This window comes from Chiloscyllium plagiosum, unplaced genomic scaffold (genome assembly GCF_037043375.1).
Source record: "Chiloscyllium plagiosum isolate Xiang-an unplaced genomic scaffold, Cpla_swu_hap1 HiC_scaffold_1, whole genome shotgun sequence".
Lineage (NCBI taxonomy): Eukaryota > Metazoa > Chordata > Chondrichthyes > Orectolobiformes > Hemiscylliidae > Chiloscyllium > Chiloscyllium plagiosum.
This window is the reverse complement of record NW_028270139.1, coordinates 36,857,051-36,881,567: the sequence shown is the minus strand read 5'-3', so window position 1 is coordinate 36,881,567 and position 24,517 is coordinate 36,857,051. Positions and strand designations below refer to the sequence as shown.

Below are 24,517 nucleotides of genomic sequence, written 5' to 3'. Positions count from 1 at the left end.
CTTTGAAGGAATATCAGGAGAGTAGGAACAATCTCAAACGAAGTATCAAGCGGGCTAAAAGGGGTCATGAAATAACTTTAGTGAGCAGAATTAAGGAGAATCCCAATGTCTTTTATTCATATATAAGAAGCAAGAGGGTAACTAGCAAAAGGGTTGGTCTGCCAAAGAATAAGGAAGGAAGGTTGTATATCAAACCTGAAAAATGGGTAACATTCTCAGTGATTACTTTGCCAATGCTCACTGAGGAAAGGGACATGATGAATGTTGAGATTTGAGATGGAAGTTTGTTTATTCTGGATCATGTTGACATAAGGAGGGAGAATGTGTTGGGTAGGCTAACGGATATTAAGGTGGACAAATCTCCAGTGCCAGATGGGATCTACCCCAGGTTGCTGAGAAAGGTGAGAGAAGAAATTGCTGGGGCCCTAACACACATCGTTGTAGCATCCTTAAACACAAGTGAAGTGCTGGAACACTGGAGAGAGTTGCTAATGTTGTCCCCCTGTACAAGAAGGGTAGTAGGGATATTCCAAATGACTACAGACCAGTGAGCCTGACGTCAGTGGTGGGGAAGTTGTTGGAGAAGGTACAGAGGGAAAGGATCTATTTATATTTGGAAGAGAATGGGCTTATCAGTGATAGGCAACATGGTTTTGTGTGGGGTAGATCGTGCCAACTTAATAGATTTCTTTGAGGAAGTGACCAAGTTGATAGATGAAGTAAGGGCTATGGATGTCATACATTTAGTAATGTGTTTGATAAGGTTCCCCGTGGTAAACTAATGGAGAAAGTGAAGTCACGTGGTGTGCAGGATGTTCTAGCTAGGTGGATAAAGAACTGGTTGAGCAACAGGAGACCGAGTAGTATTGAAGAGAGTTTCTTGAAATGGAGAAAGGTGACCAGTGGTGTTCCACAGGGATCAGTGCTGAGGCCACTGTTGTTTGTGATATACATAAATGATCTGGAAGAGGGCACTGTTGCTCTGATCAGTAAGTTTGCAGATGACACGAAGATTAGTGGAGTAGCAGAAAGCAAAAGGGACTGTCGAAGAATACAGGGGAATATAGTTAGACTGGGGAGTTGGGCGGAGAAGTGGCAGATGGAGTTCAATCCGCGCAAATGTGAGGTGATGTATTTTGAAAGGTCTACTTTTAGAGCAAACTATACTGTAAACAGAAGAGCCTTGGGAAATGTTGATTAGCAGAGAGATCTGGGAGTTCGGGTCCATTGTACTCTGAAAGTTGCTGCACAGGTGGATAGAGTGGTCAAGAAGACATATGGTATGCTTGCCTTCATCGGACGAAGTATTGAGTATAAGAGCTGGCAGGTCATCTTAAAATTGTACAAGACTTTGGTTAGTCCGCATTTAGAATACGGTGTTCAGTTCTGGTCGCCACATTACCAAAAGGATGTGGATGCTTTGGAGAGGGTGCAGAGAAGGTTTCTGAGGATGTTGCCTGATATGGAAGGTGCTAGCTATGAAGAGAGGTTGAGTAGATTAGGATTGTTTTGATTAGAAAAAAGGAGATTGAGGGGGGACCTGATTGAGGTCTACAAAATCATGAAGGGTATAGGCAGGGTGGATAGGGATAAGCTTTTTCCCAGAGTGAAGGATTCTGTAATGAGAGGTCAAGGTGAGAGGTGAAAAGTTTAAGGGGGATACACGCAGAAAGTACTTTACACAGAGGGAGTTGGGTGCCTGGAATGCATTGCCGGCAGAGGTGGTAGAGGCAGGCATGGTAGATTGATTCAAGGTGCGTCTGGACAGATGCATGAGTAGATGGGGAGCAGAGGGATACAGATCCTTAGGAATTGGGCGATAGGTTCAGATAGTGAATTTGGATCGGCATAGGCTTGGAGGGCTGAAGGCCTGTTCCTGGGCTGTAAATTTTCTTTGTTCTTTTCGTAATCTGCGGTAGATTGGATGCCAGATATGTCGGTTGTACATACCAAAGATTGGTGGATTGTATCAAACAGCCTATCTCTTCCGTTCATAGCAAGTAAGATACTGGCCGTAACCAACCAGGCCTCAGTTGTAAAACTTGTAATTCGATGTGGTTTTTCAATAGTACAACATTTGCTGGATAATCCCGAGTGTCAGTGTAAATTCTGTACCCAATCAGTTTAAGATTATTTGTTGGGCTTGCAGTGTGGCACACTTGAGTCTAATGGAAGTTGCATAGATTATTACACACGACCCTGTTCCTTTGCAGTCCATGAGGCTTAAAAATATAGGAACATGAATAGGCTGTTCATCCCCTTCTGTCTACTCTGCTGTTCAATAGGAACATGTCGGAACGAACATTTCCAAGCACTGCCTCTGTTGCAACTCAACAAAATAGGTCTAGCTATTTGTTAGTTCATTTCCCAGGGCAGTGCCTGGTTTAATTTTTTTTAAAAAACCTGTTAGTTAACTGTTTATCACCATTAGTTGATGCATTCTCCATGGCAACACTTCTATCAGTTAGAGTCTACTTACCAACCAATCAGCATACTCCTCTGTGTATATATCAGCTTTTCCTTAAATTGGTTGCTGTTACACTTTATGCTGACCAATGCAAGGTGAAAATTTTCAAGTAAGTGTCTTTTTGAGCAATATGATATTAAGTATAGATTGGGTTCTCAATTAAATTCTAAAGATGGGGAATTACGCCCCCTTACGTTGTCAAAAGGGTATGCAAAATGGTTTTTCATTTTTTTTCATGAGCTGTGGGTGTCATTAGCTAGGTCAGCATTTGTTACCATTTCTTAATGATGCTGGAGAAGACATATGCACTGTCACTTAGCATAAGGAAAAAATCAGAAACGTTAGATCAGTGAAGAAATTGGAACTGAGAACTCACTAAGATTTATAAGAAGTGGAACAACAATGGAAATCTGAAATAAAGACAATGCTGAAGTTACTCAATATGTCTGGCTGCATCTCTGGAGAGAGGAAAAGATTTAATATTCCAGTTCCGTGATCTAGGTTCATTTGCTGTCATTTGCTTGTAGCAATTTGTGTCTGATTCACACCATTTTGGAGCATAAACTTCTAAGCTGACACTCTAATGCAGTACTAAAGGAGAGATGCTGTGTTTGAGGTGTTTTTTTTTGCATGAGACCTTAATTCAAGGTCCTGTCTTCCTGCTTAGTTCGAGGTAAAAGATACCATGACACTATTTGGAAGAAGAGAAGGAGAGTTTGCCCTGACGTCCCTCAATATTTATCTGTCAATCAACACACACAAGTACACAAATCTGATTATCTCATGGTCTGTGGGAATTTGCAAAATGCAAGTTGGCTGTCAGATCACTTACATTCCAACAGTGAATGCATTTCAAAAATACTTAATAGCTGCAAAATGTGTTGAAAATGTTTGGTATTGTGAAAAGTACTATATTCATGCATACCTGTTTTCTGACAGGTGCTTCAAGATCAACTGAGTATTTTCAGCATTTTTGATGTTATTTGTATTGAGTAGTATTTTCAGGCAACCTTCATTAAGGTTGCATGCAAGAGTTTGTTGGCTAAAATTAAATGTGAAAAATTGAAGGCGTATTACTGATCTTGTTGGGTAGTAAAACGATTATAGTGATAGTGAGGATGGTTATTGATTGGCAAATGTTGCTTTTCATTTATAAGCTCAGACACGAATGTCATCGAGGTCCTGCAGGATACTTACAGATTGATTTAAGGGAGAGAATAGTTATGTTGACCATGGTAAATTTTGTTGTGAAAAGTGGGGAAGGTGTTCACATAGAACGTAAACACTAGCATGGACTAGTTGAAGCAAATAGCCTGTTTTGTCCCATATGTCCTATGCACTCCCATGGAAAACTTTTAAAATTGGAGCCAGATCATTCAACAGAGAACTTTGGAAATATTTCTTTGTGCAAAGGTTAGTGTAAGTGTAATAATCTATTGTACATGTGCAGTAAATCCTAGTTCACTTAATAATTTTAAATCTAATTTTGATTAATTTTGCAAATCAAATGTATTACGGGATATGGAGCTCTCAACCAAGGTGAATCATGAAGTTAAAATGCAGATCAACCATAATATCAATGAACATCAAACATGCTGGAAAGGTTCAGTAGTTTACTCATTTTCTTACAAGAAAATGCAATTGTTGATTTAAATGTATCTTAAAATGTTTAATTTTAAATTGTGAAACAAATCAAAGTGGAAGTTAAATCTTTTGCGAAGAGTTTTTGCAATATGTTCGCTCACATAATTATGTGTATAGTGATATAATAAGAAATTCTCCAATGTGAAACATGTAGCCACTGAGATATTGATAGAAAATTATGGGGTTATTTGTTTGTCCATTTTATTCCTAGCCATTGAGGTGATCCTGAGGAGTCTAAAATGCAATCCTTTTAGAACATACTACAAAAGATCTGACAATACCTTGATATTTTTTCAATGACAACAATCCCAATTCAGTTTATGCTTATGTATGAGGTGTCCCCATAGTTCCCTTTAACATTTCGGAGCTTCCTTCAATACTGATCAAATTATAGAATTAGTTTATACAATGGAGTTATCGAAAGAAAGGAAGATTTCTGGACATGTGCACTATCACTGAATGTCCTAAAGGATGAGACAACCTCAAATGGACACTCAGTTGTAAAAGTCCTTGACGTGGTAAACTGTAGTTTATGTAGTTGATGTATAATCCCAGAATGCAGCATTGGATTTGGATATCTATGGCATCAACATAGTTGGCAAAAAAAAATTTGCTCTATATCGGCCCTTCAACCACACTTAATATTGACTATGATAGAGTTTCAATAATTTCTAAGACTTGGGGCAATTATTGCTAAAGTACATTACCTGGATGTCCAGGATAAGAGCATGTGCTCTTATAACCAAGATATGGTATCTATCATGATTGAATTGCAGTTTCTGCTCAGACTCTGCATCTCCACATCTGAATGAGATGTGAAATGTATTTTTGTTATGATCAAACAATTGCTGACATTTTTGCAAACTTTTTGATGAATTATACCATTTTGAACACCTGGTATCCATTTAGAATGCCTTTACAGATAAGTCTGATCCAGGAGTTAAAGTTTTAAGTTGGGGTAAGGCCAATGGTATTAGACAGGAACTTTCAAACGTTGATTGGTGGAAAGGCTGTTCGCAGATTATGGGACGTCTGGCACTTGGGAGGCTTTTAAACGTGAGATGACAAAAGTTCAGGCCAGCATGTTCCAGTTGGTGAGAAGCGGAAGACTGGTAGGAGTAAGGAACGCTGGATGACTGAAGATATTGAGGCTCTGGATAAGAAAAAGGCGTATGTCAGGTATAGGCAGTTGGAATCTAGTGAATCCCTTAAGTATAATAGGAGTACACTTGAGAGGGAAATCAGAAGGGCAAAAAGGGGACGTGAGATAGCTTCAGCAGAGAACGTAAAGCAGAATCTAAAGAGACTCTACAAGTATAGTAAGGACAAAACAGTAACTAGGAACAGAGTAGGGACCATTAAAAATCAACAAGATCATCCATGTGTGGAGCCGCAGGAGATGAGTGAGATAGTAAACAAATATTTCTTGTCAGTATTTACCGTGGAGAAAAACATGGAAGCTTGGCAGCTCAGGGAAATAAATACTGATGTCTTGAAAAGATTCCATGTTCCAGAAGGTGTGGTGCTAGAGGTCTTAAAATGCATAAAAGTAGATAATTCCCTAAGACCGGAGGAGAAAGTGAGGTCTGCAGATGCTGGAGATCAAAGTTGAAACTTTATTGCTGGAACAGCACAGCAGGTCAGGCAGCATCCAGGGAACAGGAGATTCGACGTTTCGGGCACAGGCCCTTCTTCAGGAAACTTCAGGAATTCCCTAAGACCTAATCAAGTGTATCCCAGGACATTGTGGGAAGTTAAGGAAGAAATTGTGGGGCTCTTAATGGAGATTTTTGCACCATCGACAGGTGCTGGAAAACTGGAGGGTGGCCATTATTTAAGAAATGCTGCAAGGTAAAGCCAGGGAACTACAAGACTGGTGAGCCTAATGTTGGCATCCGATAAGTTGCTGGTGATTCTGAGAAACAGGATCTACATGCATCTGGAAAGGCAGGAACTGAATAGGAATAGTCAGCATGGCTTTGTGCATGGGAAATCGTGTCTCACAAACTTGAGTCACCAATATTGGTCGTGTTGAGTTTTTTGAAGAGGTGACCAAGAAGATAGATGAAGGCATAATGTTGTCTAGATGGACTATACCAAGTGTTTTGCCAGGTTCTACATGGTAGACTGGTTAGTAAGGTTAGATCACGTGAGATCCAAGAAGAGTTTGGCTAATTGGATACAAAATTGGCTTGATGGTGGGACAGAGGGTGGTGATCGAGGGTTGTTGTTTAGACTGGAGATTCATGACTAGCAATGTGCCAGAAGATTCGGTATTGAGTCCATATTGTTCATCATTTATAGAAATGATTTGGGTGAGAATATAGGATACAAGTTTAGTAAATTTGCAGATGACACCAAAATTAGTCATATTGTGGACAGTAAAGAAGGTTATCTAAGAGTACAAAGAGATCGACATGAACTGGTCCAGTGGGCCAAGGAATGGTAAGTAGAATTCAATGCAGATAAATGAGGTGTTGCATTTCGGTAAGACAACCAGGGTGGGACTTATGCAGTTAATGATTGGGCACTGGGGAATGTTGTTGAAAATAGACCTAGTACATGGTTCCTTGAAAGTGGCATCATAAGTATGCAGGTGAAGAAGTAGTATTTTTGGAATTCTTGTCTTCATTGATCAGAGCAGCAGTGCAGTAGTTGTGATATCATGTTGAAGACATTGGTAAAGCCACATTTTGAGTACTGCTTACAATTCTGGTCACCCTGCTATAGGAAGAATGTTATTAAATGGTGCAAAAAAGATTTACAAGGATGTTACCAAGATTGGAAAATCTCAGTTGTAAGGAGAGGCCGGGACCTTTTCCCTAGAGCGAATGAGGCTGAGGGGTATCCTTTTTGAATTTTATAAAATGAGGGCATAGATAAGGTGAATAGCCAAAGGCTTTTCCCCAGAATAGGAGAGTCCAAAACTAGAAGGCATTGATTTAAGGTGAGGGAGGAAGATTGAAATGGACCTGAGGGTCACCAGTTTCACGCAGAAGGTTGAGTGTATATGAAACAAACTACCAGAGAACGTGGTAGAGACAGGTACAGTTACAATGTTTAAAAGATGTTTGGTAGATACATGGATAGGAAAGTTTAGAGGGATATCGGCCAAATGCAAGTAAATGGAACTAGTTCAGTTTAGGAAATCTAGTCGATGTGGACGAGTTGGGCCGAAGGGCCTGCTTCTGTGCTGTATGGCTCTAACATTGTATACAATGCCAGTTACATGTCTACTAACTAATATCCAAATTCCTAGCGGGGGAGAGTTTGGTTACATTAGGAGAAAAGTGATGCCAAGTGTTTATACCTGTGAATTGAAACTTGAAACCAAGTCATACTCAGGCAGAGTGTGCACTGCTATACCTAACTATGCAACACTACAGAACCTTGTTGCTGATGAAGCCACTGACTTAGCTCACTAATGAAACTGGAAAGAATAGAAGCCACTAGGGCTTAGATTCTTCCTGATTGGTTTCACGTAACACGACAACTCATTAACCCAATAGATTGATAGTCAAAGTTGAACTACAGCAGGAAAGTTTAATAGGCAGTAACATAGTTCCAGCTGGTTCAACTCCAGAGTCTTATTCCACCTGAACTGAACCAAAGATTGCTGGTTGTAGGCAAAGTGGATTAAGTAGACGTTCCATTTCAGGCAATCAATGCCCCAAGAGTTGGAAGTATGTTTGTGTAAATTTACTGACTGTGGGGCACAAAGTTGTCCTCTTCCTTTTAATGAATTAGAAGTTCCCTGTATAGATAGAGTTGTTAGGACAAATAGTGATGCTGTGTGAATCATAAGACATTCAGTGCTGCGAATGACTTCCACTTGCTGTTTTGAAACAGGAAAGGGAGATGAGACCATATGTGCAAAATGAGTAGGTTGAAAAATAGAATATAGAAATTTTATTCGGTAAGAAAGTTAGTTTATTTGCATACATTGCATGTCACAACTTCCTCGCAATAAGGAAAGATGTGTTACAAAAGTTGGATAGTTTAACTTGTTTATGTTTCGCATAACGCTTGAATATATTGCTCATACTCTAATGTTACAAAGTTTAAAGTAATTGAGTCGATTGTTTTGGCTGCTAATTTCAGATTACATTCTTGTGTTGTGCAGATGGCCATTTCCTCGCATGAAAATGCTACACCAGTAAAACTGTTGCATAATGCTGCAGGGCATTTAAATGGACCAGCACGGACTATTGGTGCAGCTCTTATAGGATACCTAGGTACAGTGCTGTTTAATGTTAGCCCAACACTGGAAATTGTAAATTATTCATTGGTATAGAATTTACTTACAATTAACTAGAAATCTGACTTCAATGTTATTTTAGAATGATATACAAAGTCAACTTTTATGACAAAAGTTCTATCTTTTAAAAAAAATTGTTGGTCATCAGCCACGATTTTTACCCATCAAGTGTCAAAAATGGGACATGAGAGGTTTGGTTAGTTTAGTTGGTTATTTGCAACAGAGTGAAGCCAAGAGTACAGGATCACGTCCTGCACCAGCTTAGTTCACCATCATGGCTCTATCTTCTCAACACCGCTGTCTCATTTGTGGGTGGCACGGTGGCACAGTGGTTAGCACTGCTGCCTCACAGCTCCAGAGACCTGGGTTCAATTCCCGCCTCAGGCGACTGACTGTGTGGAGTTTGCACATTCTCCCCGTGTCTGCGTGGGTTTCCTCCGAGTGCTCCGGTTTCCTCCCACAGTCCAAAGATGTGCAGGTCAGGTGAATTGGCCATGCTAAATTGCCCGTAGTGTTAGGTAAAGGGTAAATGTATGGGGTATGGGTGGGTTGCGCTTCGGCGGGGCGGTGTGGACTTGTTGGGCCGAAGGGCCTGTTTCCACACTGTAAGTAATCTAATCTAATCTAAGACATGGCTATCCTTGCTTTGAACTCTCTGCCTGTCGTATCTTTCTAAGGAGCCAATGATCGTCTGTGATTGTAGCAACTTCTTATTTGCATTTGGGAGAAAGTATTAAAATTTTTGCAGCAGCTTACACCTGATTCTTGTGGTTCATGCTGCAGGACTTAGCATACAGGCAAGGGCCTCACTGAAATTGAATAGTTAATTTTAATGTTTTATTTTTGTTTATTTTTGTGTTTTAATTCTAGCTAACTGGATTCAACACTTAGCATTAACCTAACCAAAAGTACTCAGTGTAAATTTACTGCAAGCCCAGTAAAGGATTTTTTTAACTTGTTTCCTATTGGTCCAAAAGAAGTAGGATGGCTTCCTCAGCCCTAACAGGTTGCATAGCCTTCTCCACCTCTTCAACCTACCATTTAATTTGACTACTGAATACATTGCAGCTACTTCAGGCCTCTTGCTGCACTTGCTTATCACTCATCCACTTAATCTCACTTCATTGTGATGATGATTGTTCAAGACAGAGACCTGAAAAGAGGTCTTTGGCCCATCAAGACTGCATCAGTCAAAAACAGCCAATTAATTATTCTAGTCCCATGTTTCAGCACTAGGCTTGTATGCTTTGGCATTGCAAATGTACATGTAAATGCTTCTTAAATGTTACAGGGTTTCTGTCTCTACCACCCTTACAGGCAGTGAGTCCCAGATTCCTGCCATCCTCTGGGTGACAAATCTTTTTCTCATCCCCTCTAAATCTCCTGCTCCAGGCCTTACATTTTTACCCCTGGAAACTCCATGGTTTCTTCCCATCTTCTGTGTATGCCTCTTATCTTATATGTCTCACTCATTTTCCAACTTAGTCTCCCCTGCTTCAAGGAAAAAAGCCCCAGTATATGCAATTTCTCTTCATAACTAAAACTCTCCAGTCCAAGTGAATCTCCTTTGCAACCTCTGTAATTACTGTAAAGGTCCTGCGATGTTCAAATAAGGCCTCCTGAAATAGGCCCGGATATTAAACTTTTCATGATGGGCCCAAGTTTACCTGATGCCCACAGATAAAATTCAAGGTATGTTTCCTTGAAATAATCTTAAAAAACACCATCTTTAACGTGATATTATAGGTAGATCTTGCCCTCACTGTCCAGCAGAGGTTAACTGTGTAATTTAATGGAATAATGCTAAGTAATAAAACATTTTCTGTATTAACTTCATAGCTTTTATTAATATTTTGACATTCATTATTCAAATGCATTTTAAAAAAAAACCAAGAATTAAAAAGCAAAAGCAAGCTTCCTTGCAGTATTTCTTTTTATATAATGCTTACTGGTAGTAATTGTTCTTGATGGAAAGTTTAAAATGTTTTGAAGTGCATCATTTTTGTTTGTTTTTAAATTATTGTTGATTTTCTTTGTCAGGTGTGAGGACCTTTGTTCCTAGGCCTGTTGCCACTACATTACAATACATTGGTGGAGCAGCTGCTATTTTAGGCTTGGTTGCAATGGCATCCGATGTTGAAGGCCTCTACGCTGCTGTGAAGGCTCTTGTTTGTGTGGTAAAAAGTAATGCACTGGCAAGCAAAGAGATGGAGAGGATTAAGGGCTATCAAGTAAGAACTTCAATGCAATTCTTGTTTAAGGGAACAGCTTTCTATCTGTAAGAACTGAAAGAACTACGGATGTTCTAAATCCAAAGCAAAAACAGAAGTTGCTACAAAAGCCCAGCAGGTCTGGCAGCATCTGTGAAGAGAAATCAAAGCTAATGTTTCCGATCCGGTGACCCTTCCTCAGAACAGGAACAGTCACCAGACCTGAAATGTTGGCTTTGATTTCTCTTAACAGATGCTGCCAGACTTGCTGGGCTTTTTCAGCAACTTCTGTTTTTGAGCCTCATATCTGTGCAGCTTACAACAATTTTGGAAGTGGTTTTGTCATCTGTAAGTGCCAATGAATAAAATGCTCAGAAAAAGATGGGATTGCAAACAGATGAAGTGAGAAATGAAACAAATTTTGGGCAATTTTGCTTATGTTGTAATTCACTATTTGGATATATATAGATTCAGACTATGGGCAGAAATATTTGAACTTAATTTATATTTTGTAGTTTTGCTGGAAGTTATTTGGATGTTGGGGAAAAGTAATGAAACTTTCTCCTGAGTGAGGCAGATTGATATTGAATGTGTCTTTATTGGATACACAAGTTTTAAAATTTGCTGTTGGACTTCATTCAGAATACAATTCAACCAAATTCTCAATTAAACTAAAAAGCATGTAATAGATATTGGAGTTAAGGGCTGTGTTAGAGCAAAAGAGCAAAATTGAATTGTGTAGTGGTTGAGTAATCAGAAAAATGAGTTAAATCCAAGCTCTGCACTCTGGGAGAAGAAAACAGTTTAGGATTAGCCTTCATGAAAATTTGTATAAAATGGAATGGTATAGATAGAGTTAGCGCTGAAGATTTCCTTCTATTTAGACTGAGAGAGTAGTTATGGAGGACATAAATTTAGGGAAAAATAAGTGGTTAATATAATAAAATTGTTTGTTCAATTACTCAAATATAATAAGTATGTGGAATAATCTGCCAGATTAGGATACAAGATGATTAGGGGGTTAGATAGGGTCGACAGTATGAACCTTTTCCCGCGTATTGAGTCGGGTATTACAAGGGGGCATAGCTTTAAATTAAGGGGGGGTAGATATAGGACTGATGTTAGGGGTAGGTTCTTCACTCAGCGAGTCGTTAGTTCATGGAATGCCCTGCCAGTAACAGTGGTGGACTCTCCCTCTTTATGGGCATTTAAGAGGGCATTGGATAGGTATATGGAGGATAGTGGGTTAGTGTAGTTTAGGTGGGCTTGGATCGGCGCAACATCGAGGGCCCAAGGGCCTGTACTGCGCTGTATTCTTCTATGTTCTATGTTCTATGATAGTGACAATGAGGTAGTAGAGATATTTGAAATATAGTTAAGCACTCAAATAAAAGAACTAATGTGCCAGTGGGAAAATCTTCAATGAAGTGAATTTTTTTCATATTGATTTCTCTCCTATTCTTTACATTGTTATTTCAAGTTTCCCAATATCTCTTTCCAAATATAATTGAGAGAATTTCTGAGTAACATGTTGTTTTTCCTCTTTTTAGCTCCTGGCAATGCTGTTGAAGAAGAAGCGGATTCTGTTGAACAGTCATATTCTCCATCTTACATTTTCGTTAGTGGGAACTGTTGACAGTGGCCACGAGACCAGTATCATTCCTAATTCTAATGGATTTCAGGATTTGCTTTGTGACTTTGATGTAAGACACGAATTAAAAAGTGGTACAACAATAACTTAGAAAATAGTATACAACACTGACTGCTTGCACACAGCAATCTAAGAGGAGCAGTGTGAAATATTGGTCAAAATCATCATGAGAAGGGAAGTGTTAGCGGGGTTGGAACCTTTGTGGATAAGTTGCCAAGGCTGGGTGGTTTGTTTGCTAGGATGTTGAAGGAGGTCAGTGAGGAAATAGCAGATGCTCTGAAGATTATTTTCAAATCTTGACTCGACCCAGGTGAAGTGCCTGAAGACTGGAGGAAAACAAATGTGGTTTTGTTTCTAAAGGGTACAAAGGAAATGCAAAACAATAATAGGGCAGTTAGTCTTTCTTCAGTGGTGGGCAAATCATTTGAATCAATCCTGAGAGATCAGTTAAACTGTCACTTAGAAAGGCATGGGCTAGTCAAGGATAGTCAGCATGGCTTTGTTAGGGGAAGATCATGCCTTGTTGAAACTTTATTGCTGGAACAGCACAGCAGGTCAGGCAGCATCCAGGGAACAGGAGATTCGACGTTTCGGGCACAGGCCCTTCTTCAGGAATGAGCAGAGAGTGTTCAGCAGGAGAAGATAAAAGGTAGGGAGGAGGGACTTGGAGGAGGGGAGTTGGAAATGTGATAGGTGGAAAGAGGTCAAGGTGAGGGTGATAGGTCGGAGTAGGATGGAGACGGAGAGGTCAAGAAGAAGACTGCAGGTCAGGAAGGCGGTGCCGGGCTGGAGGGATCCGGCTGAGACAAGGTGGGGGGAGGGGGGATGAAGAAACTGGTGAAGTCCAAGTTCATCCCCTGCGGTTGGAGGGTTCCCAGTCGGAAGATAAGACGCTCCTCCTCCGACCGTCGGGTTGTTGTGGTTTGGCGGTGGATGAGTCCAATGACCTGCATATCCTCGGTGGAGTGGGAGGGGGAGTTGAAATGCTGTGCCACAGGTTGGTTGGGTTGGTTCGTCCGGGTGGCCCAGAGGTGCTCTCTGAATCGCTCCGCAAGTAGGCGGCCTGTCTCCCCAATATAGAGGAGGCCACACCGGCTGCAGCGGATGCAGTAGATGATGTGGGTGGAGGTGCAGGTGAATCTGTGGCGGATATGGAAGTTTCCCTTGGGGCCTTGGAGAGAAGTGAGGGGGGAGGTGTGGGCGCAAGTGTTGCACCTCCTGCGGTTGCAAGGGAAGGTGCCGGGAGTGGAGGTTGGGTCGGTGGGGGGTGTGGATCTGACAAGGGAGTCGCGGAGGGAGTGGTCTCTACGGAAAGCTGATAGGGGAGGGGAGGGAAATATATCCTTGGTGCTGGGGTCTGTTTGGAGGTGGCGGAAGTGACGGCGGATGATGCGCTGTACATGGAGATTGGTGGGGTGGTAGGTGAGGACCAGTGGGGTTCTGTCCTGGTGGCGGTTGGAGGGGCGGGGCTCAAGGGCGGTGGAGCGGGAAGTGGAGGAGATGCGGTGGAGGGCACCGTCGACCACGTCGGGGGGGAAATTGCGGTCCTTGAAGAAGGAGGCCATCTGTGTTGTACGTATTTTGAACTGGTCCTCCTGGGAGCAGATGCGGCGGAGACGAAGGAATTGGGAGAATGGGATGGCGAAGATCATGCCTTACAAATTTGATTGAATTATTTGAGGAAATGAGAAGGAGGGTAGTGTAGTGGATGTGGTCTGCTTGGATTTTAGTAAGGCAGTTGACAGGGTGCCAAATGGCAGACTGGTCAGAAAAGTAAATGGGATATAGGGTAATGTATTGAATCGGATCCAAAGTTGGCTTAGTAACAGGAAACAGTTGCTGGATGCCCTTGTGAATGGAAAGTTGTTTCAAGTGGTGTTGTGCAGGCTAGGAGTGGGATCTTTGCTGTTTGTTTTATACATTAACAGTTTGGATTTGAATGTTAGGGATACAATTGGGAAATTTGCAGACTATGCAGAAATCGCCCATGTAGTGGATAGCTGTAAGTTCCAAAATGGTATAGATGGGTTGGTGGACTGTGCAGGAAAGCGGCAGATAAAGTTCAACTCTAATAATTGTGAGGTAATGTAATTAGGGAGGTCAAACAGTAAAAGGGAATACACAGTAAACAGGAATATACTGAGAGGGGTAGATAAAATGAGCGATCTTGGCTTGCAAGTGTATAAGTCCCTAATGGTAGCAGTGCAGAGGTTATAAAGATATATGAGATGCCCTCCTTCATTGGCAGAGGTATAAAATATAAAATTATGGATATAATGATGAAACTGTGTAAGACACTGGTGAGGCCACAATTGGAGTATTGTGTGCAGTTCTGGTCACATTGTGGGAAGGAAGTAATTGCTCTGGAGAGAATGCAGGAAATATTTACTAGAATGTTGACAGAGCAGGAGAATTGTAGGTAAGAGGAGAGATTGGAGAGTTTGGGGTTGTTTTCTTTGGAACAGAAAAGGCTGATGGGTGACATGATTGAGGTATACAAAATTGTGAGGGGTAAAGATAGAGTAGACAGGAGGAACTTGTTTCCCATTGCAGAGAGTTCAAAAACCAGGGGTCATAGATTCAAGCTAAGTGACAAGAATTAGAGGAGATTTGAGAAAAAATTTTATTACGCAGAGGGTGATGGGTGTTTGGAATTTATTGCCTGAGTTGAGGTGGAGGCAGGGAGCCTACACTCCTTTGAAAAAGTACCTCAATCTGTGTCTTGACGTATTGTAAGCTGCAGGCCTCTGACTATGTGCAGGAAGATGGAATTAGAATAGGCATCCAGTATGGACAAAAGGGCCAAATGCTCCTGTCTGTGCTGTATCATCTCTATGATCCTACATGTGACCAAAAGGAAGGCTGTTTTCTCAGAATTTCAGTGGGATATGGGGAGGGTCCTCTTTAGATCCCCTGCATTTTTTTTTTGTCAAAGACTTGCCTTACAACACTTGTAGGCGGGATCGTATTACTGAATTCCAATAATAAGTATTGATTGAAAAATCAATTAGGAAAGTAGTGTATCCTTAAAAAAATAAAATTGATAAAATGGAGCTCTAGAATTCCAGTACCTTCAACAAATAATGCAAATGATACTTGGTTAATGCAGATTACTCTAATCCTTACATTTAAAGGAATGTCATTTCTGGACAGTGGCTGTCCTGCAGCACTTTCAGTTCCCAGCTCAGAATTTTTAACCTATGACATATTTTATTTTTCCAGGTCTGGCTTAATGCACCATATGAACTTCATCTGTCATTGTTTGAGCACTTTATTGAACTTCTCACTGAATCAAGGTATTATGTTATTTCAAGATACTTCTAAATATTCACGTTGCTAATAAGTGATTAGGAATAAAAGGTTGCTTTGATTCTCTTTTACAGTGAGGCTTCTAGAAATGCCAAGCTAATGAGGGAATTCCAATTGGTACCAAAGCTTCTGCTAACTCTGAGAGATACATCCTTGTCCCAAATGACCATTGCAGCTATCAGTAACGTGCTCAGCCTTTTGCTGCAAGGGTTTCCAAACAGCAATGACCTGCTCAGGTAGAGTTCAAGAACAGCAAATAATGTTAAAGTCACCAAGGAATAGAATTGCAGTAATCCATTTGAGTACAATGTATGTTTTCTAATTTTAAAAAAAATTGATATGTGTGATCTGAAAACATGGAATTACAGAATAGAGTTTACATGTGAAAAGCTTTATGCAAGTTGCACAGTAAGTATAATGGTGAGGTGCAATGTACTTCAGTTGAATACAAGATAATATAAGTGAGGTGATTTTGTAATGATTCCAGTTAATGGTGTGAATGGAAAAGTCGCATCCCAGGATGAAATTTGGTTTGATAAATGTCATGTATGATTTTTGTTCATTTATTTGAAATGTATTGATTAGTCGTTGAGACATATTAATATTCTGCTGTTGATGTCCTTTAATACCAGGATAGAAGTTTATTCAACCAAAAAAGGCACAGAAACTAAGTTATATAGATATAGGGGACAATTTTAAAGTATCTTAACATAACTAGCAAGTTTCAACCTGTTTCCCAACACAATCTGTGACAAACAGTACATAGAACAGTACAGCACAGGAATGAACATGTGCCAAATGTAATGCCAATTAAACTAATCCCTTCTGCCTGCCCCTGCTCAATATCCCTCCATTCCTTGCATATTCATATGCTTATCTAAAAGTTCCTTAAACGTCCCTATCATTTAAGACTCCTTCGACTCAGTGTAAAAAAAAAACTTGAAGTCCAGAGAAATTATCTCCCTCACGCAACTCTAGTTTTCTACTTAACTGACAGCTTCCATATACATTTCTGTGGACTGTGGAGATAATTTTCATAATTCCTTTCCATCTCTGCGGAGAAGAATCTTCAGCAATTCTGAGGGCCTAACATTATCTCGCTTCTAAAACTTCTGTGCAAGCTGTACTGGCTTTAAAATGTGACAAACTAGAAAATTCTGCTGAGTTGGTTGGTTCCACTGAACTAAGCTAAACTCTTGTTTCATCTGCACTGAAAAACTTCTGTCTATTTCCCTGGAGTCAAAACAAAACTAAAGGCTTTGTTCTGTTTACTCTGCCAGTCACAAACTCACCAGTAAAAACACCTTATCTATGAACACTACAGGGGCTCTGCCAGGCACCTCATTATAAATGCATTGCTTTCTTCACAATTATGTATTTGGAAAACTGTTCCAGAATGAGTTTTGACCTTTTAAAATCTTTACAAATCACCAAACTCCAACTCTGTTTTAAAATCCAACTTCCAAAAATGATAATTAATATATGTGCACCTTTCATTATTGTTTTCTGTGACATTTGCTTCATTCCCTTTAATTCTGTACAGTTACCTATGGTGATTCCATCTAAAAATATCTTTGGGTGGGAATGAACTTCCTTGGTTATTTCAACAAAATATGTAGAACTTTAAAATTTTCAGGTAGATCTGTGATAAAAGTTTCACATTCAGAAAAATTGCTGAAAGGTGTGTTGTAAAAGCAATTACTCACCTTTCCCTAGTGTCTTGAAGCTCTTTTGTTTTCCTCTAAGTTTTACTTGGGTACAGAAGAGACCAGTTGTAAATCTAAAATGTTTTTGATAATTGTCCATTCTCTTCAGTGCTGCATTGAATATGAGCAAAATCCAGCTCAGACTATGTTGTACACCCCCTGTATAGTACTACAAAATAAAGGAATCCCTTGCGTTTTATGAAAGATGTAATTACTTTTCGCTTTTCATTTTGTCTGCAATTCTTTTCCTTTACCCAACCGTAAACAGTTATTGAAAGAGTTTTAAGTATACCATTTATGAACCTGTATGGCAATTGGTGAAATTATTTTTGCCTAAGTAGAAATGCCAATTCATAAAGTATTTAGTCATTGAGATGTACAGCATGGAAACAGACCTTTCGGTCCAACTCGTCCATGCCGACCAGATATCCCAACCCAATATAGTCCCACCTGACAGCACCCGGCCTATATCCTTCCAAACTCTTCCTATTCATATACTCATCCAGATGCCTTTTAAATGTTGCAATCATACTAGCCTCCACCACTTCCTCTAGCAGCTCATTCCATACACACACCGCCCTCTGTGTGAAAAAGCTACCTCTTAGGTCTCTTTTACATCTTCCCCTCTCACCCTAAACCTATGTCCTCTAGTTCTGGACTCACCCACCCCTGGGAAGAGACTTTGTCTCTTTTATCCTATCCATGCCCCTCATGATTTTATAGACCTCTATAAGGTCACCCCTCAGCCTCCAATGCTCCAGAGAAAACAGTCCCATCCTATTCAACCTTTCCCTATAGCTCAGATCTGCCAACCCTGGCAAAAACCTTGTAAATCTTTTCTGAACTCTTTCAACTTTCACAACATCCTTCCAATAGGAAAGAGACCAGAATTGAACATAGTTTTCCAAAAATGGCCTAACCAATGTCCTGTCCAGCCGCAACATGACCTCCCAACTCCTGTACTCAATACTCTGACCAATAAAGGAAAGCATACCAAATGCCTCCTTCAGTATCCTATCTACCTGCAACTCCAAGGAGCTATGAATCTGGACTCCAAGGTCTCTTTGTTCAGCAACACTCCGTTAACATTAAGTGTATAAATCCTGCTAAGATTTGCTTTCCCAAAATGCAGCACCTCATGTTTATCTGAATTAAACTCTATCTGCCACTTCTCAGTCCACTGGCCCATCTGATCAAGATCCCATTGTAATCTGAAGTAACCTGCTTTGCTGTCTACTACACCTCCAATTTTGGTGTCATCTGCAAACTTACTAACTGTACCTCTTATGCTCACATCCAAATCATTTATATAAATGACGAAAAGTGATGGACCCAGCGCTGATCTTTGTGTCACTCCACTGGTCACAGCCTGCAGTCTAAAAAACAACCCTCCACCGCCACCCTCTGTCTTCTACCTTTGAGCCAGTTCTGTATCCAAATGGCTAGTTCTCCCTGTATTTAGTGAGATCTAACCTTGCTAACCAGTCTCCCATGGGTAACCTTGTTGAATGCCTTACTGAAGCCCATATAAATCACGTCCACCACTCTGCCCTCGTCAATCCTCTTTGTTACATCTTCAAAAAACTCAATCAAGTTTGTGAGACATGATTTCCCATGTGCAAAGCCATGTTGATTATCCTAATCAGTCCTTGCCTTTCCAAATACATGTACATCCTGTCTCTCCGGGTTCCCTCCAGCAACTTGCCTTCCACCGATGTCAGGCTCACTGGTGTATAGTTCCCTGGCTTGTCCTTACCACCTTTCTTAAATAATGGCAACACGTTAGCCAACCTCCAGTCTTCCGCCACCTCACCTGTGACTATCGATGATACAAATATCTCCTTAAGAGGCCCAGCAATCACGTCTCTAGCTTCCCACAGAGTTCTAAGGTACACCTGATCAGGTCCTGGGGACTTATCCTCTTTTATGTGTTTTAAGACATCCAGCACTTCCTCCTCTGTAATACGGGCATTTTTCAAGATATCACCATCTATTTCCTGACCTTGTATACCTTCCATGTCCTTTTAAACAATGAACGCTGATGCAAAATACTCATGTCGTATCTTACCCCATCTCCTGCAGTTCCACACACAGGCTGCCCTGCTGATCTTTGAGGAATAAGAGGATAGAGCAGATGAATGCATGGCTGAGGAGCTGTATACGGGAGAAGGATTCACATTTTTGGATCATTGGAATCTCTTTTGGGGTAGATGTGACTTGTACAAGAAGGACGGATTGCATCTGAATTAGAAGAGGACTAATATACTGGCAGGGTGATTTGCTAGTGCTGCTTAGGAGGATGTAAACTAGTACGGTCAGCGGGGTGGGAAGAGAGAGAGTGGTGGGACCCATTGAGATAGAGAGGTAAGAGATAAATCTGACACTGGGACAGTTGAGAAAAGAAGTGAGTCAAGCAGGGATAAAGCAGAAAACAAGTTTGGACTGATAAATTAAACTGCATTTATTTCAAGGCAAGAGACCTAACAGGGAAGGCAGATGAACTCGGGGACTATGTTATCATAGCAATTACAGAAATGTGGCTCTGGGATGGACAGGACTGGCAGCTTAATGTTCCAGGATACAAATGTTACAGGCAGGACAGGAAAGGGAGGCAAGAGAGGAGGGTGAGTGGCGTTTTTGATGAGGGATAGCATTATAGCTGTACTGAGGGCGGATATTCCCTGAAATACATCGGGGAAGTTATTTGGGTGGAACTGAGAAATAAGAAAGAGATGATCACTTTATTGGGTTGTTTTAAAGAACCCCTAATAGTCAGAGGGAAATTGAGAAAGAGATTTGTAAGGCGATCTCAGTTATTTTTAAGAATAATATTAGGTTATGGAAGGGGATTTTAAATTTCCAAACATAGACTGGGACTGCCATAGTGTTAAGGGTTTCGATGGTGGAGAATTTCTTAAGTGTGTACAAGAAAATTTTCTGATTCAGTGTGTGGATGTACCTATTAGAGAAGGTGCAAAACCTGATCTACTCCTGGGAAATAAGACAGGGCAGGTGACTGAGGTGTCAGTGGGGGAGCACTATGAGGCCAGCGACCATAATTCTATTAGTTTTACAATAGTGATACGAAAGGATAGACCAGATCTAAAAGGCCAATTTTGACAGTATTAGGCTAGAACCTTCAAAAGCTGATTGAGGGCAGATGTTCACAGGTAAAGGGACGGCTGGAAAATGGGAACCCTTCAGAAATGAGATAACAAGAATCCAGAGACAGTATATTCCTGTTAGGGTGAAAGGAAAGGTTGGTAGGTGTATGGAATGCTGTACAGTTGCAGTTAGATTTTCTTACTCTTATACTCCAACCCCTTGAAAAAAAGGCCACCAATCCTTCACCTTCCTAATTAACTGCTGTAAGTGTGTGCTAGCTAACACGTGTTTCACGCACAAATATTCGCAAATCCCTTTGTGGTGCGGCTTTCTGCAGTTTTGCTCCATTTAAATAATGTTCTGTTCTTTTGTCCTCTCTTCCAAAATGAACATATTTTCCCCACGTTACACTCCATTTGCCAACATTTTACCCACTTACTTAGTCTAACAACATCTCTTTATAGATGGTTTGTATCCCTCTCATTGCCTTATATTCCACCTGTTTTTGTGGAATCTACAGATTTGGTTACAATACATTTACTTCCCTCCTACAAGTTAAATTGTAAACAGTTATGATGCTTGTACTGATCCCTGTGGAACTCTACTGGTCATGGGTCCCCGTCCTGAAAAATAACTCCATATTCCCACTCGCTATTTCTTGCCTGTGAGCCAATTCTCTATCCATGCCAGTGTACTACCTCTGATACCATGGGCTGTCATGACTTAACCTTCTTTAGTGATTTCTACATTGCCAAATGCAACACATCTATTGGTTCCCCTCTATCCATCTGGTAAGACTTCCTCAGAAAGGGCTAATACATTAGTAAGACTCTATTCCCTTCCATGAGGCCATGCTGACTTCTCTTCATTAAATTATGATTTTCTGAATGCTCTGCTGTTGCTTCCTTAATAGATTAAAATTCTGTTCTGATAATAAATGGTAAAGTAATCAATCTATAGTTAGCTGATTTTTGCCTCCCTCCTTTTTTAAATAGGTTTCTCACATTACCAGTTTTCCAATTCTCTGGTACTTCTCCACAATTCGAGTTTTTTTGAAAAATTACAAACCGTGCATCCATTATCTTTGTAACTGCTTCTTTCAAATTCCTAGGATGCAAACCATCAGGGCCAAGGCACTTATCTGCCTTTAGCCCCATTAGTTTGTCTAACAATACTAGTTTAGTGATGGTGATGATACTTAATTCCTTCCCTGTGTTCTTCAGTATTAATGGGATGTTCAAAGTATTTTCTACTGTAAAAACTATTGAAAACATCTGTTTAACCCATCTGCCATTTCCTTGTTCCACAAAACTACTTTCTAAGGGGCCTGTATTCACCTTGACCGCTCGCTTCCTTTTTATATATTTAAAGAATATCTTATTGTCAGTTTTTATAGTTCTCGCTGGTTTGCCCTTGTAGTTTATTTTCTTTGTCTTTATTATATTCTTACTGCTCCTTTGCAGGATTCTGAATTTACCCCAGTCTTTAACATTATCACTGACTCTGGCCACTTTACATACATTTTCCTTCAACTTAGTGCTCACCTAAACTTCCTTTGTTAGCCATGGTTTATCTCTCTCAAAAAATCTTTCCTTACTGGGATATATTTTTGTCGAGTTGTGAATTATCTCCTTAAGGACTAAGCAGTTGCAAATGGTACTAAACATTGTGTAATCATCAGAGATCATCCCCTTTTCTGATCTTATCCTGACAGCAATTGATGGTTAAGAGTGACATGAAGAAAACCAGGAAAGCAAGATGATGTTATTTACCTAACTAAAGTTATGGTGGTGACAAACATATTATAGTAAATAGTTATAAATGCCTTTGGTATTCCAATCTTGCAGGTAGATATTTGTTAATTTTCACTTTTCTTGTATCAAGGTTTGGTCAGTTTCTGTCTTCTACGTTGCCTACTTTTGCAGTCTGTGAGAAATTTATTATCATGGAAGCAAAAAATGAGGAAAAGGAAGAAGGTAAGCTACATGTCTCTTGTTTAAAATTTCTTTGTATATTGACTATATGACTTAGTCTAATATTTGATTAACTTGGCCGTTTTAATTTGGTTCTTTTCTCTGTCTCTGACTGTTTCTCCCTATTCTAATCATAAAAGTTTGAAAGGTAGATCAGGGCTACCTGGATGCTTAAACTTATTTTGTGCTTAGGTGACTTGGTGCGCACTTGCACTATAGATGCAACTTTAGTGGAAAATGTAAAAATAACACTGAATCAACATAAGTGTGTGAGATAATCTGAAGGAAAACATTTTTGCCCGTCCACTATTGAAGAATGCTGGACGACATAGTCAACTAATTGAATGTAATTCAGCAACCATTATCTGCAGTACTGCGGGCCAACTGATTAGTACTGTATCCATATTTGGTCTCTGAGCCACGAGGCGATAGTCCAGAAAAGAACCATGCTTAATCCCTGGTGTCAGGAGTCTGAGAAATTATAAATACTTGAGAAACTTAGACTTTTCAGCCTGGATTGAAAGTTTTGAAGAAGTGATCCTATGTGGTTTGTGAAGTCGTAAACAATCTGGCAAAGGTAGATCTGGATCTTTACTTCAAACTGTGGGATGGAATGTGGAGAAGAAAGGTCTAGCTAATTGAAAGTAATTTTAAGATCAATATGAAGAAGTTCCCCAAACAAAAATTCATTTACAGTTGAAATAAAATTCCAGATTGAGAAGGGGAGATAAAAAACCAGAGGTGAATTTAAGAAACAGTGACTTGCTCTAATTGGTTGGAAGGGGAATACTGTAGTACACTTCATAAACAATTGATTATGGGGACTATCTTCATCCAGCCGTGTCTTGTCATTATAGTATTGGTGAAGGATATATAAAGTAATCTGAAATGGCAGCAGGGAAGTTACTCAAAGTCAAGACCACATAGATATTGATGCGAGTGAAGTATGCTCATTTCTACATTGCCTCCAAGAAGCCGGAGAAAGTTTTGGCTCATCTGGGTTCTGATGTTGATCAATGATTTTGAAAAGAGTAGCAATAGATTTTTAATAGATGAAGAGAATAAATAAACTGAATATAATCAGTATACCTCTGGAAATTGACAAATTTATGAATTCTTAAACTTGGAGTCCAGTGTGGAAGTTAAGGATCATAAAGAATAAAGACATAATTAGTTGGATTAGACAAGTGACAGAGATTGGTGGTGAGACATAGTTCGCATAAGCATGCCTCCTAAAGGCCATTTAAATGATTGCTGCTGATGAAATTGGATATTGGAATTCTTGGTGTCTGCTATCTGGAATATAGAGATTAGACCACGTAGGACCATGACTTTTCTCTCTGCATTTAATTTGGATGGCCAGGAAACCCTTTGGTGAACTGAGGTACCTCTGCAGAGTGCCCTGAAACAGAGAATTAGGGATGATTTATGCAGGGAATAGAGTGTATCAAGTATTCTTTGTATGTAGCTGTTAGGTTCCATTCTGGGACAGTTGATCGCAGAGAAGATGTACGTAAGCTGTGCACAAACCATTTTCGAACTGTCCAACTTGTCAAAACCAGTCAAGAAATGTCAAAATGTGTTTTTATGCAAGAGAATGTTTTTGTCAATGGAACGTAGCCTGTAATAGAGCTATCCTCTCTATTATAAGCGCTTCATCAGGAATGTAACGCTCCTCCTGCTCCTTGGATGCTGCCTGACCTGCTGTGCTTTTCAGCTCTGATCTCCAGCATCGGCAGTGCTCACTTTCTCCTATTTTTATTTTATTGTGTGCATGAGTGCTCATGGATATGTAATGAGTTGACTTGTACACAAGAACCATAAGAAATAGGAGCAGGAGTAGGCCATTTAACCCATCAATCATCCTTTGAAAATCAACAAGATCATAGCTAATCCATCCCAGGCCTCAACACTCACTCCACACCAGCTCATCATAGCCCTGAACTCTGTGATATTTCAAAAGTCTATTAAGATTCCCTCACTAGTGAAAACATCTTCTCAAAATCTACCCTGTAACTGTCCTCACTTTTGTATGTTTCCATAAAATCATTCTTCATTCTTCTAATTGCTAATGAATCAATGCCTGTGTGAGCAGTTTTTGATAAATCAATCCCTTTGTCCTAGAAATCAGTCTAATGATTCTGTTTTGAACTGGCTCCAATGCCAGTACGTTCTTTCTTAAAGCCAGGGATCA

At 40.1% G+C, this 24,517-nt stretch overlaps 1 protein-coding gene across 6 annotated transcripts in view; it reads left to right on the top strand.

Annotated features, from left to right (window-relative positions):
- The window catches only part of wdfy3 (WD repeat and FYVE domain containing 3), a 407,974-nt gene that overhangs the window by 216,728 nt on the left and 166,729 nt on the right, over positions 1-24,517 (top strand). For all 6 annotated transcript variants that reach the window (XM_087985817.1, XM_043696108.2, XM_043696088.2 and 3 more), the window contains 6 exons: positions 8,235-8,346; positions 10,410-10,600; positions 12,130-12,282; positions 15,453-15,526; positions 15,614-15,775; positions 22,235-22,326. In XM_087985817.1, the coding sequence (XP_087841943.1) occupies positions 8,235-8,346; positions 10,410-10,600; positions 12,130-12,282; positions 15,453-15,526; positions 15,614-15,775; positions 22,235-22,326 (784 nt within the window). The remainder of the gene's footprint in view (positions 1-8,234; positions 8,347-10,409; positions 10,601-12,129; positions 12,283-15,452; positions 15,527-15,613; positions 15,776-22,234; positions 22,327-24,517) is intronic.